General features: G+C 58.1%; 5 protein-coding genes across 5 annotated transcripts; 1 reads left to right on the top strand and 4 right to left on the bottom strand.

Annotated features, from left to right (window-relative positions):
• Window positions 1-224: 224 nt before the first annotated feature.
• Window positions 225-2,312, bottom strand: INS49_002656 (uncharacterized protein; the record flags this gene model as incomplete). The annotated part of the gene is made up of 4 exons (XM_043163463.1): window positions 225-317; window positions 415-495; window positions 575-1,941; window positions 2,018-2,312. 4 exons carry the CDS (start codon window positions 2,310-2,312, stop codon window positions 225-227), a joined length of 1,836 nt encoding a protein of 611 aa, XP_043031969.1.
• An 825-nt stretch (window positions 2,313-3,137) lies between these two features.
• Window positions 3,138-5,247, bottom strand: INS49_002655 (uncharacterized protein; the record flags this gene model as incomplete). The annotated part of the gene is made up of 3 exons (XM_043163462.1): window positions 3,138-3,182; window positions 3,248-5,059; window positions 5,131-5,247. The coding sequence occupies 3 exons, from the start codon at window positions 5,245-5,247 to the stop codon at window positions 3,138-3,140; spliced, it is 1,974 nt and encodes a 657-aa protein (XP_043031968.1).
• A 1,002-nt stretch (window positions 5,248-6,249) lies between these two features.
• Window positions 6,250-7,130, bottom strand: INS49_002654 (uncharacterized protein; the record flags this gene model as incomplete). The annotated part of the gene is made up of 5 exons (XM_043163461.1): window positions 6,250-6,600; window positions 6,660-6,851; window positions 6,911-6,937; window positions 7,003-7,022; window positions 7,091-7,130. The coding sequence occupies 5 exons, from the start codon at window positions 7,128-7,130 to the stop codon at window positions 6,250-6,252; spliced, it is 630 nt and encodes a 209-aa protein (XP_043031967.1).
• Window positions 7,131-8,195: 1,065 nt separating this feature from the next.
• INS49_002653 (uncharacterized protein) lies at window positions 8,196-10,429 on the top strand (the record flags this gene model as incomplete). Its single annotated transcript, XM_043163460.1, has 3 exons — window positions 8,196-8,403; window positions 8,471-10,194; window positions 10,259-10,429. 3 exons carry the CDS (start codon window positions 8,196-8,198, stop codon window positions 10,427-10,429), a joined length of 2,103 nt encoding a protein of 700 aa, XP_043031966.1.
• Window positions 10,430-11,287: 858 nt separating this feature from the next.
• INS49_002652 (uncharacterized protein) lies at window positions 11,288-12,093 on the bottom strand (the record flags this gene model as incomplete). The annotated part of the gene is made up of 2 exons (XM_043163459.1): window positions 11,288-11,692; window positions 11,824-12,093. The coding sequence occupies 2 exons, from the start codon at window positions 12,091-12,093 to the stop codon at window positions 11,288-11,290; spliced, it is 675 nt and encodes a 224-aa protein (XP_043031965.1).
• Between the last annotated feature and the right edge of the window lie 1,022 nt (window positions 12,094-13,115).

The following is a 13,115-nucleotide window of genomic DNA, read 5'->3' as shown; positions in this document are numbered from 1 at the left end:
GTGATGAAGCGGAGGAACCGTTCGTCACTTGATCATATTGCTTTCCCTGTCGGAACCCCATGGTCACTCTTCCAGGTATCTACTGTCCTGGTCCCGCTATGCCAGCCGGAAGACCTCAGAATCTTTTACAATTTGTTCCTGCAACTTGCTGTGTATATACTCCAACAGCTTCCGGGGAAAGGAGTTGAGAACTATGCTATCGCCTCCCGTCGTACACGGCAGTCTCACCACTCGGCCACCTCGCCCGCCTTGGGCTTCTGCATCCGCACGACCTTGTCACAGTTCAGCAAGCACAGCGGGTCGAACGCCTGCTTCATCTGTTTCGTTCGAGGGTGTCAGTATGGTGGGACAGTGGTCAATGGAGAATTCAGGGGTGTAGAGAGAACAGAAAGGGTCGGGGGTGACATATCATACCTTTCGCATGGCGTCCACGGTGGTCACACCCAGCTCGTGAGGGAGATAATCGCGCTTCCCCAGCCCAACACCGTGCTCTCCCTGTAAGAGTTCTGTCGTTAGCAAGAGTACAAAGAAAGCATTCTCTACGTCGTGTAGTGAAGGGTAGTAGTTTTCTCACCGTCACCGTGCCCTCCATCTCGACCGCCCTCTTGACCATGCGGTGGACGACCTCCTCGGCGATCTGCCTCTCTGAGTCGTTGTACAGCAGAATGGTGTGGAAGTTGCCGTCGCCGACGTGGCCAACGATGGTGCCGTAGAGCCCGCTGCCCTTGATGTCCTTCTTGGTCAGCTCGATGATGTCTGGCAGGCGCGAGATGGGGACGGCGACGTCGCCGGTCCAGACGCTGTCGCCGTCGCGCTTGACGGCCAGCGTGCTCCAGAGGGCCTCCTTGCGCGCCGACCACAGGTCGTGCTGCTCGTCGAGGCTCCTGGCGAAGTCGAAGCCCGTGCTGCCGGCCCGCTTCGCCATCTGCCGCACCACGTCCACCTGCTCCTTGACGCCCTTGTCGGTGCCCGCGAACTTGAAGAAGAGCGTCGGCGCCTCCTGCCACGTGCGCGCCGTCGACCCGGCCTTGTTGATGCAGCTCATCATCTCGTCGTCCAGGATCTCCACCGCCGCCACGGGCACCCCGGACCCCACCACGCTGGCGACGCAGTCCGCCGCCTGCCGCACCGTGCCGAAGCTGCACACCGCCACGCTCGTCGTCGCCGGCTTGACCGTCACCTTGAGCGTGGCCTCGGTCACGAGGCCCAGCGTGCCCTCGCTGCCGATGAACAGCTTGGTCAGGTCGTAGCCGGCGGAGCTCTTGCGCGGGCGCTGCCGCGTCTTGACGACGGTGCCGTCCGCCAGCACCACAGTCAGGCTGAGCACCCACTCGCGCATCGTGCCGTAGCGGTACGAGTTGGTGCCGCTGCACCCGGTGCCAATCATGCCGCCGATCATGGCGCCCGGGCCCGGGTCGGGCGGGAAGAAGAGGCCCTCGGCGGCGAGCTGCTCGTTGAGCCGCTCCCAGCCCACGGCCGGCTGCACCACCACGTCGAGGTCGTCCTTGTGCAGCGCGAGCACCCCGTCCATGCGCCCGAAGTCGACGCAGATCCCGCCCCTCGTCGCCGCGAAGTGGCCCTCGAGGCTCGTCCCGCCCGAGTACCCCGTCACGATCCGGCGCGCGTGGCACACCTTCATTATGCGCGACACCTCCTCCGTCGACGCCGGGTACACGACGCAGAAGGGCCGCTCCGACGGCAGGTGCTTGTGCGTCGACCACTCCGACGTCGCGTGCGTCGTGATCACCTCGTCCAGGGTCGACACGTTCTCCTTGCCCACGATGGCCACGAAGTCGGCCCACGCCGCCTCCAGCTCCTTGGGCGACGTGTTGTGCCTGGGCGGCTTGGCGATCGCGCCCAGGGGCAGTGTCGAAGACGGGTCGACGTCGCGCGGGTAGTTGAGGCCGCAGTAGAAGGCGATCAGGCTCGCGCCCAGGACGACTGTTGCAGGCGGAGCGTTAGTGGCCAGCGGGCGGGTGAGGAGGATGGATGGGAGAACAAGATAAACAGCACTTACATATCGTGATAGGGAGAGGACCGCCCCTGCTGCGCGCCTCTCTCTCCAGGGCCGATCTCCTCAGGTCCTCCTTCTCCCTGGCTATCCGCGCCGTGATACTCTCGAGCATCTGGCCCTTGAAACTGGGCTCATTGGCCCGTGGGCCCTTCCCTTTCTCTGAGGCCATCCACCTCGCCTGGGAGCTGGCGACGCACGGTATGCGCCGCGCAGCCCTGGCAGTTGCTGCCGTGGGCGCAGGCGTTGCCGGGGCCCCCAGGCTCCTTTGCAGAGCCCTCCGGCCGAGCTGGGACGACATGGTCGGTTTGTCGCGAGGTAAGGGGATGATGAGGCGGCGTCGTGGTCGTGCCAGGCGAGCTCGGTGTCTGCCCTCTCTTTTTTTTTTGGGTTGCTCGTCTTGGCTGCAGAAGGAGATGCGATGCGACTATCGCGCCACCTAGGCCGTCATCGGCAGCTTGCGAGGTAAATATATCTGGCTACCAAGGGCAGGACACATACATCCGTCTAGTCCAATAATAATTATCCCGCATCGAAGTCGCGGGTTGCTGGACCAGGAAGCTGCAGGTAGCACGACAACCGGCAGGGAATGACGAAGACCCCACCTGTCCCGCAGCCGCGGACGAGTGCCGCGAGGATCTCTAATCCCGGGCTCCACTCATCCGGCCGGCTTGCTCGGATGAGCAGAAGGCGAGGCATACCGGAGCAACCAGGACGGGGCATCGTATGTCACCCCATTGGTGAAATTCCCACCATTCTTTTTTTTTTTAGACAGCACACGAGTGTTTTATTTGCAACATGACCCAGACCCCGTAGCCCTGTTGCAAATTATCTTCCAAGGGAAAGGAATGCGCATGTCATGGATGAAATCAACAAATAATCCGTGTTTCTACCAGGAGAAGGCTGCTTTTTTGGTAAAGCCATTGGAGAGTATCCCGGAAGCTGCATCAGGCTGGCTCAGTCCACTGCTTTTGGTTCACGTCTATAATGATTATCTCTTACGCAGGGCTGAAGCCTACTGACGCTCGCCACGGTAAACACGTCTACAAATGCCAATGTACAGCTGGCTGGTGAGGCATCTCAACCTGGCGCACGCTCCCATCTTTCCAACCCGTAAAAGCTTCGTCTACTCCACCTTCAGGCTCTGTAGCCTAGCTTCCGTCTGGATAACCTGTAGTACGAGTGGCTGTCAGCATACTATTCTGGGTAGAGTTGTGTTCTCAATAGTAGACTTACCTCCAAGGCCTGCCTCACTTCCAGCACCTTCCTCACCTCACCGAGCCAGTCCCGGCTCAGTGTCTTTGCCCAGCCAGTCAACCCGTTCATCTCACGCGCAGCATTGTCCAGGTCGCCCTCCTCGAGGAAGGTCTGCGTCCGCGTGAGCACGCTCTCGACGTCGTCACCGGCGGCCAGGCCCTGCTTCTTGAACATAACCTTGCTCAGCAGCAAGCTGGATGCGTGGCTGGCAACGCCGGCGTCCTCAGGCAGGAGAGATGCCTTGCGCACCTCGGTAGCCACGCGTCGGAACCTGTCGGTGAGGTCCTGGTGCGAGAAGATACCTCTTTGATAGGCCGAAGGGTTGATGGACGAGATAGCTGCGTTGACAACCGTGTCTTCCGCCGCGATCTCTCTCAGGGCGACCAGCTCCTTGATGAATGGTCGCGGGTGTGCCGAGTCCTGCAGGCTGGCGCGGACAGCCTCGACAGCCACGTGGAGCTGCTGTGTGCGCAGGTTCGTGTCGATGACCTCGTTCCAGCCGCCGGCCAACTTCTCGAGGTCCTTGACAGACTTGGACAGCTCCTCCAGCTTGCCCAGCCTGCCGTCCCGCTCCTGCTCGACTCGCTGCTGGATCTCCTTCGCAAACAACCGCTTAAGCTCGATGGCCTGCTCCAGGAGCTTGTTGTTGAGTCGCTCCTCGTTGACTTGCCGCTCACGCTCAGTCATAACCTTGATGCGCTGGTCGTGTACCTCCTTCAGCTTCTTGATCTCCTCGTCAAACTCGCGCTGCCATCCAACTTCCTGCGCAGCCATGGCAGACTCAACGCGAGTCACGAGATCGTTGGCAGCCTTGTCAAAGTCTTGGACGCGCTCCTTGACACGGGCGGCAGCATCCGACTCGACCTTGGCCTTGATCTGGTCGATCTCCGAGGTGACCTTCTTCAATTGACTCTTGGCCTTCTCGATACTGGAGCCGTATTTGCTGTGCGCACCGTCGGCGTTGATCACGGCAATGATGTCGTTCAGCATGTACGCCAGGTCCTGGACCACGGGCTCGTTCACATCGGGGAAGTAGATGGGCGCGAGAGGAGCTGTCGGAGGGAACCGAGAAGGCTCGTTGACCTCTGGCGGCTTGAAGTCAGAGGTCGCTGCAACAGGAGCAGCAGCCACGGGGGCAGCCTTCTTGGGTTCCGCGGGCTTGGGAGTTTCCTTCTTGGGCTGTGCCTTGGGCTGGGGCTCCTTTGCTTTAGCCTCCTTCTTCGCAGCGGCCGTCTTGTCAACAGCGCTGGATTGTCTACCAGCTGGGTCGCCGCTGTCGGCTACCCTCCATGACATGCCGCTTTGAGCTGGGATCCGCACCGCCTCGCCAGTATCCCGTCGCGCCCCGGTGCCACGGTTTGAGATGTTGGGGAAACGCTTCCGGAATTCGGCCTCCTCCAGGTAGAGCACAGCCTGCTCGCCGTAGGGGATATACTCTGTGAAGAAGTCGTGGAAGCTGTCGTTGATGCGGGAGTACCAGACACCACCGCCAAAGGCGACGGCGCCGAGCAGTACCAGAGTCAGGACATAGTTTCGCAGGCTCCTGAAGAAGCCCTTGCCCGCAGGAGGTGGGGGAGGCGTAGGCGACGCGGACTTCTCTTCCTTCGTAACGGCACCTAGGTCTTCGGGAGCGGGAGGGGTCAAGGGCACGTTCTCGGCGGGTATGCTTTTGGCGTCGATGTCGTTCTCGAGCGGTGGAGAGGGCGTTTGGCTTGTAGACGCCGTGTTTGTCTCTGAAGCAGGGGGTTTAGGGACTTGTGAGGCTGGAGTCTTTTCGTCGGCAAAGTATCTCTGTGTACAATCCACAAGTCAGACATGGATTCCAATTGGTGACAGCTCTCGTGCTCCAAGGCAAGACTCACCCTCGCGACGAGCCCAGCAGGCCGCGCCGCCGCCGCCGCTTGCCATTGACGGCCAGAAGCAGCAGCGACAGACCTGCTGCTCAGGCCCCTCACGGATCGAAGCGATGTCCGCAACATGAGGGAAATCGAGTGGCCGATGGATGGGGTTGGGTATGTTAGGTGGGTTGTAACAACATCCAGTACACTGGGTGGGAGCAGACAGCTGCGGGAAATTTCGCGACCTGCCCAGGTTTTGCCGAAGCTCTTCTGGCGGCCGGCAGGGGTCGTCTCGGGTGCCGCCAAAATCAAGGAACAGCAACGTCACCGAGCGCTCGTTTGCTCCTGCGTGCACAGTAAACGGCACCGAGTCCTACTAGCGGCTTCTAGCATTTATCGAGACAAAGACGCGAAAAAACGATACCTCAGCACTCCACATCTTACGCCGTCGTCTGATTGCAAATTAGTGGTGAAATCGTAACAGTAACAGCACTAGGGCAAAATCAAAAAGGCCCAGCCCCTTCGCCTCAACCCTCCTGAGGTGACGGAGGGTCATGCGGCTTTTGGGGGTGCTCTCTTCATCGATGCAAACACGGACTGGCTTCCTTAGGACAGATTCTCTCATTCCTTTGGCGTCGTCTATGTTCGCGTAGTGTACAGCTCCGCATGATGTTCACACCGCCCTTACTGCGCTCCCGAAAATGATATCCTCCGTCTCCTTTCCCCCAGTAATATAAGATTCGTGGAGGCTAATCAATCTCGTCACATCAACATCATCCTAAGACGCCAACCGTTGCCTGTTCTTCCCTGGACTATGCCAACGATCGGTCATGAACAATGCCAAAACACCACCAAGAAGCAGCGTATCAAGAAAGAAAAAAAAGGTATTAAAGGGTTACCGTCCTGCTGCAGGGCTCTCAACCCGAACAAAAGTGCCGACTTCACTGGTATCGTGTCGTGTCCAGGGAAGAGCCGGCAATCCTCCAATCTATGCCTCAGGCTCGTGGCCTGCTATTCCACCGCATCTCCTCTTACCTCGCAGAGCCGTATCGCCAAATGATCCAAGAAACAGGCTTGGCTGAATATCATGCCGTGATATGCAGACCTCTTCGGTCGTATTTAGACTGCTAACGTGCATGGCACTTAGCACGCGCATGGTCCGGCGCTGTTCGTGTCCGACCTTTCCGGGGCTCCAAGGCTGACGCCTGGCCGCTGTCCTACCCGGGAGTGTCGTGGCCCAGCCTGGTCCAGGGGCAGCTTCTTAGCGATGGCCGTGAACAGTTCCCTCACATTCTCGGCAGTCTTGGCTGATGTCTCGAAGAACAAAAGTCCGGCCTCGCGCGCGTACGCTTCGGCCTCGGAGGCGGGGATGGCCCGCTTGTCTGGCTGCTCGGTGACGAGATCCAGCTTGTTTCCGGCCAGGGCGATGATGATGTTCTCGTTGGCCTGGCGCTGGAGCTCCTTGACCCATGCCTTCGCCTTATCCAGGGATGACTACGACCGGGATGTCAACAACGCTTCGCGTTTTGCTTGGGTGGAGGGGAACAACGTACAGCTTGTGTGATATCGTAGACTACGACGGCGCAGTTCGCATTTCTGTAGTACATGGGCGCCAGAGACTTGTACCGCTCCTGCCCGGCTGTGTCCCAGATTTCGAATTTGACTGTCGTGTTCTCGTCGAGGGAGATGGTCTGTGTGAGGAAGGCGGCGCCAATAGTCGATTCTCTGTACGAGTCGAATTGGTCCTGGCGGTCTGTCAGAGGGAAGGCGATAAGGGACCAGAAGCGCTTTAAACCATGCGTACCTTTACAAATCGCAAGACTATCGAGCTCTGAAATGGCGTGTTAGCGACGACGATGTTGTGTGGTGTTTGATAGCAACGGGGACGGGCAGTACCTTTCCGACAGCAGACTCTCCTGCGGCGTTGTTAGCACACGCACGCACCCAAGCTTCGGCCTCCGCCATTCTGGTTGGAGAAACATACCAAGCAAGACCAGCTTGAACTGCGCGAATCGGTTGCCCATGCCTCGGGCGCCAGGGGGTCCTCGTGTAGCCATGTTGAGATATTCGGTGGTATGCGAGGAGGTTGTTGGTTGCTAGAGAGAGATGTAGCTCTTCGGTAGTCCGTCGCTGGGGTTGTTGGAAGGCCTGGGATTTCGTGATCCACCTGTGCAGGTTCGCGGGTTGGGAGGTTGACAGTCTGGGCTTGGAAAGAGTGCACGTCCGCAGGCGGCGACCGGGGTGATGACTGCCTGAAGGATGACGAGGTCAGGATACCGTAGGGTATGCGGTAGGTATTGGGGTTCGAGGTGATGGAGGTGTGGATGGTGCCACGGGTGATGAAAGAAGCTTGGGCGGAGGACGATGATGAATTGGGCTGGGCTGGGCTGGCTGGGGCCGGACTGGCAGAAGGGGCAGGCTGCAGACGGAACCGACTGCACACGTCAGGCGCTGCATCACAGTCTTGGGGCCAGCCTGCACTGCCCTGCCGAACCAGCAGACCTTGGAACACACAGGCACAGCCGGGTTTCCCGCTGCCCGTCCAGCCCGTCCTAACCGGCTGCAGTTGATGGGCCCAGGCCTGGGCTCAATGGGGCCTAGACACTCCTTAGGTAATCTGCAATCTGGGTCATCTCTGAATGAAACGGGATAGCACAGTCACCGTACCGATGGAGGGGCTAGAGGGGACACGGAACAGGGGACGGCGAGATCAAGCGGACCCTCATTCACAAGCCATTCGTATGCTGCCTGACCACTGTGACATGACGACACCCCGGCCGAAATTAGAAGCGGCTCGGTTGGGGTCAGATTGGATACTGTAAGCTAAAATAGGTACCTAGGTAGCTCACCCCTACAGCAACGTGGTGTAAATATCACTGTCGAGACTGTCCACCTCAACCTCCCTTCCCTTGCTCGCACCCACTGCCTGCTCTCGTCGCGCTTCTCTCCTGCCCAACAAACACTGCACAGGGACTTGAACGACATTTCATGTGCCTAGACAACTAGCCTCTACCAGGAATCCAAGTAGAGAAAGACCCGTCTCGAGCTGCAAGCTTCGGGCTGTCTGCCCGCTCCCCCTGTTGCCCAGCATGGCCCTGCCATTCAGGGATATAAACGTCCAGGTCGCCTCCGACTCCTACATCTTCACCTCGCCCTCCTCCCCTAATGCGCCGGCTCTGACCATCGACCGGCCAAGCGGCGACATTCGGTTGAGCGACGGCGCGCTGGTGGCTGGGAAGAGGGTGTCGAGAGTGACGAGTGTTGCTGGCATTCTGGGGATCATCCAGCTGCGACTTGGTACGTAGCAGCTCTGCGACCTCCCTGCACTCGTCACAATGGCTTCGCTAACAGCTGACCCCGACAGACAAGTATGTTATCGTCATTACCAAGGCCCAGCCCGTTGGCCGGCTCAGGGGCCACATGGTGTACAAGATCGTCTCGACCGATATCCTTCCCATGCGCGAGCGACAAGTCCACGACCCAGATGAGGATAAGTTCCTCCTGATACTGAAGTCTTTCATCAAATCTGGTCCCATGTACTTTTCCTACTCGATAGATCTCACCAACAGCTTCCAGAGGCAGTCACAACATGACAACTCCAGACCGTTATGGCAGAGGGCAGACGACCGATTCTTCTGGAACAAATTCGTCCAGTCCGACTTGATCGAGTTTCGCACCTCAGGCGCGAGAGGCCACCCAGGCCCGCAACCTGGCGCTGACCCGTACATACTGCCAGTCATCTTCGGCATGCTTGAGATTCACCCAACCACATTCAAGGGCACTCCCTTGACCATCATCCTGATCACCAGGCGTGGCCGGCACAGAGGCGGCACAAGGTATTTCTCGCGAGGAATAGACGAACAAGGTCATGTGTCCAACTACAACGAAACGGAGCAGGTTGTGATACTGAATGACAGCGGCACCGGTATGAGCGGCTTTGCCGGATCTGCCGACGTCCACGCGCGTAAATCGGACGGCCAAGAGACCCAGATCTTGTCCTACGTCCAGACTCGAGGCAGTGTTCCGGTAAATTGGGCCGAGATCAACACCTTGTCATACACGCCGAAGCTGCAGATCCGTGGCATCGACTCTGCCGTCAATGCTGCGTCAGCACACTTCGACGAGCAGATCCGCATCTATGGCGACAACTACCTGGTCAACCTGGTCAACCAGAAGGGCCGAGAGAAGCGCGTGAAGGATGCTTATGAGCAAATAGTTGAGAAGCTGCAGTCATCGCCTAAGGAGTCCGTGACAGGCGACCAGATCACTGATGAGAAGTTCCACGTCATTGAATCTGGATCCTCCAAGCGTGCGTTTGACCGCGTTCACTACATATACTTCGACTTCCACTCCGAGACGAAGGGCATGCAGCTGCACAGAGCGCAGCTCCTGCTAGACCGGATGCAGGACGCACTCATTGCTCAGCATTACTTCCGCGCCGTAGACATGCCGGCCGGCATTGACGGACGGCTTGAGCCTAGGAACTTCCAGACGTCCGTTGTGCGGACCAACTGCATGGACTGCCTGGACCGCACGAACGTGGTGCAGAGCATGCTGGCGCGGTGGACGCTCGACCGCATGTTCGTCGACCTCGGCCTGATGCAGCGCGGGACCACCTTCAAGGACGAGGACCCGGCCTTCGAGTTCCTCTACCGCAACCTATGGGCCGACAACGCCGACGTGGTCAGCAAGAGCTACTCTGGTACGGGCGCCATGAAGACGGATATGACCCGTCTAGCCAAGCGCACCAAGGCCGGCGCCATGCGGGACGGCGAGATCGCCATCACGCGGTACATCAAGAACAACTTCCTCGACGGGCCCAGGCAGGACGCCTTCGACCTCTTCCTGGGAACCTACGACCCTGGCGCAGTCGCCGTCGGGCCCAGCCAGATCTTCGCGGACCGCCGCCCGATTCTCATCCAGGCCATCCCTTACATCATGGCATTCAGCATCTTCTTCGTGCTGGTCGGTCTGTTTACCAGACGGCTCCCTGACTCGGCCGTTCTGCCGATGCGTCTGTTCATCATCTTCTGGACCCTCGTGGGCGCCTGGTCCGGACGGTTCATCCTCAAGAACGGCATGCTCTATGTAAGTCTCACCTCGTTTTCCGACAGGACATGCCAGCGCAGAATGACTAACAAACGTCTCCCAGGTCAACTGGCCCAAGCTCAACCCTCGCCCATACGTGGCCGAGGGCTACCAGGAGACCATCAGCAAGGTCAGGAAAGACCCGCTGCTTGGCCCTCTCGTGGCCAGGCACGAGCGCGGCCTGAGCGCGGCGAGATACTCCAACGCGGAGGAGGGCAAGAAGAGGATCGAGTAGAGTGTCTCGTGGCATACTGTAATAATAGACTTGATTCCTTTGTCCCCGGCTGGAGTACCGGCTGTTCTTCTTGTAGTTGGTATTCATATCTCGCCCCTGGGTTGCTTATTCTGAGGCTCACGTGGGAAGGCCGGGCTTCTTCTGCATCTTCTTCTTTCCGTTCCATCCTGTTCGTATCATGAGTCTTAACTGATTCTCCTGTTGTCTTTTCTTCTCTTCCGCGTGCTGTGCCCCGCGAACATCTAGCAAGGTTTATAAGCTCATACTAATTCAATTCTCCAGCGTGCGCCGCCACCTGCAGTTCGAGGCTCTCTGTGCAAGAGTGTATTTTTGACACTGGTTGATAACCTGCATATCTTTGGTTGTCTTTTCCAGAGACTTCATGGACGGACTCTAACGGTGGCCCAGACGCCAGGAGAGTTTGTGCAAAATGACACTCATTCGCGTGGACAGTCCTGATCAACACCTTGCTGAATTCACCTCACCAGATCATTCTGTATCTCACGGCTGTCCCTCAATGCCTATGTCTTGTTTCTGGTCTTTCCCTCTCTCCCTCTCTTTCCTATTCAGTGTCCTACGTGTCAGTTCACGTATCCCTCCCTCGTCACCGAGGCCGACGCTGCGGCATGATTATGCCCAAATCATTTTTGATGGTATTGACCTGCGCCGGACTGTCACCCAAACAGAGCCGCACGCGCTTGGTATAAAATCTGGATCCCTTCATATCATCGTCCTCCGGAAACACAACACATTCCTATTCTTCGCACCAAGAACAGACCAACACCTGCCCTCCTAATTTCCTTCCCAACGATGTCTAACCCCCCATCGCCCCGGTGTCCACAGCCAGCCAGCAACTACTCAAGCCGCCACGAAGTCGGTCCTCACCCCGTGCCTGGCAGACACGAACGCGCCCTCCCCCGCGCGCCAGATGAACCAGTCGTCAAATGACAGCGACCAAACCCACCCCACGTTGTCCTGCGGCGGTAGGATCCCCGAGGCGCGGGCCCCCCGCTCGACCCCGTCCAGCACCGGCTTGATGAACCGCGTGGACTTGACCCCGGGCTCGACTTCGAGCAGCGCCGCGCGCACGCGCTCCACGCGGGCCAGCGCCTCGGCACCCAGGCCTTGGCCGCCGTTGTTGCTGTTATCGGCCGGCAGGAACGGCGCCAGCTTTCGCTCCAGCTTGTCCATCTGTGCGTCGAGGTCCCGGATCGAGGGGGCGTTCGAGAGGGCGGTGGGGATTTTCTCCTGTGCGTGGTTGGTCTGTGTGAGCCAGTGTCGTTTGTAGTTCGCAAACTGAGTGACTTGATAGGTAGGTGGGTAGGTGGGAAAGACAAGGGAAGAGCATTGCGTAAGGGGGAAGGGTGGAAGAAGAGCGTCTGCCTCCGACTGACCGGGTCTAGGGTGCCTGTCCAGCCGATGACAGAGTACCTCAGAGCCAGGCGGCACTCGCTGACCTGATTCTTGAAGGAGACGGCTGCTTCGCGGCGGCGGGCCATGGCCTGGAGCTGCTCCTGTGTCGACAGAGGGAAACGCGCGGGTCCTTCCTCCTCCTGCAGCAGGTCCTCCTGCAGAAGGTCCTCCTGTACGGCTTGCTCCTCGTTGGCTGGGTCGCTGGTGCTTGCCTTGATGACCACGTCGTCTGCGGGAGTGGGCGTGGCCATCGCGTTGGGACTTGGGCGAGATAGCATGCGAGCCGCAGGAGAGACGACCTTTGGGATGGATTTCGATCGATTTGGATCGGCTGGGGTAGATTGAAGGCGCCGAGGATCCCCAGAAGATCTGGTGTTGAGAGCAAGAGATCTGGGGAGCGGGGCGTGGTCGAGGCAAACGGGAGGCTTGAACGTCGCGACTGGACAAATTGGGATGATGGCGGGTCACTGGGCTCGAATGACGGGCATGTTCATCCAGCAAAACCAAACGTCAGTGTCAATATGATTAGAGTGCAGGTGCGATTCACGATTGCAAATATATTATGCGATGTCTTCCATGGCAGCCGCAAGTTCTAGTCTGTATGAACGTTCATACAAACGTAATCAGGGTGAGCAAAATAAAGGAAAATCGACAACGTAGGAGCTAAGAATTACTCTGGGACATCAGGGAAGTAGGCAGAATAGGGTCCTACACATTATGGACTGAACATGACCCTTGCCATAATTTTGTCATGGACCATACGCAAATGGCGATCACAGCAGATGACAGCATCATCCGATGGAGAATGTCTGTATGATATGTGCGTGTAGTAAAAAGTATAGACAAAGCGGAAATAGCGAAAGCCTCGGGAGGACTCTCTCTGCGCGGTCATTTCCCAAACGACCAGTGTATCCCATCCCCACATGTGAAATGTCCAAAACTCGCTTTTGGGAGAGCAATACAAAGTTGTAATCCCTTTCCATAATCGCCCTTTCCCAGTTCCCAGCTGCCCCATGCGTATACAAAGAAGACGGTATTACTAGATTAAAATCAAAGAATGTAGACAGGAGGATAACCCTTCAGCGGGGGTATCAATGTGCAGTTTAGCCCGCCATCTTTCCTCCTTTATCCAAACCATGGCGAAGAGGGAACGCGGATCTGCTATGCTTTCGACGGGGGGAACAAAAATGACAGACAGAACTCCGTATGCTATGCCACATATTAAATAGGAATCACAGGATGAGAAGATGAAAGGTGCATGTGGTTGAGGAGG

The sequence above is a fragment of the Diaporthe citri genome (assembly GCF_014595645.1).
Source record: "Diaporthe citri strain NFHF-8-4 chromosome Unknown scaffold_1, whole genome shotgun sequence".
Taxonomy (NCBI): Eukaryota; Fungi; Ascomycota; class Sordariomycetes; order Diaporthales; family Diaporthaceae; genus Diaporthe; species Diaporthe citri.
Note: the sequence above shows the minus strand (reverse complement) of the source record. Positions and strands in the feature narration are given on the sequence as shown.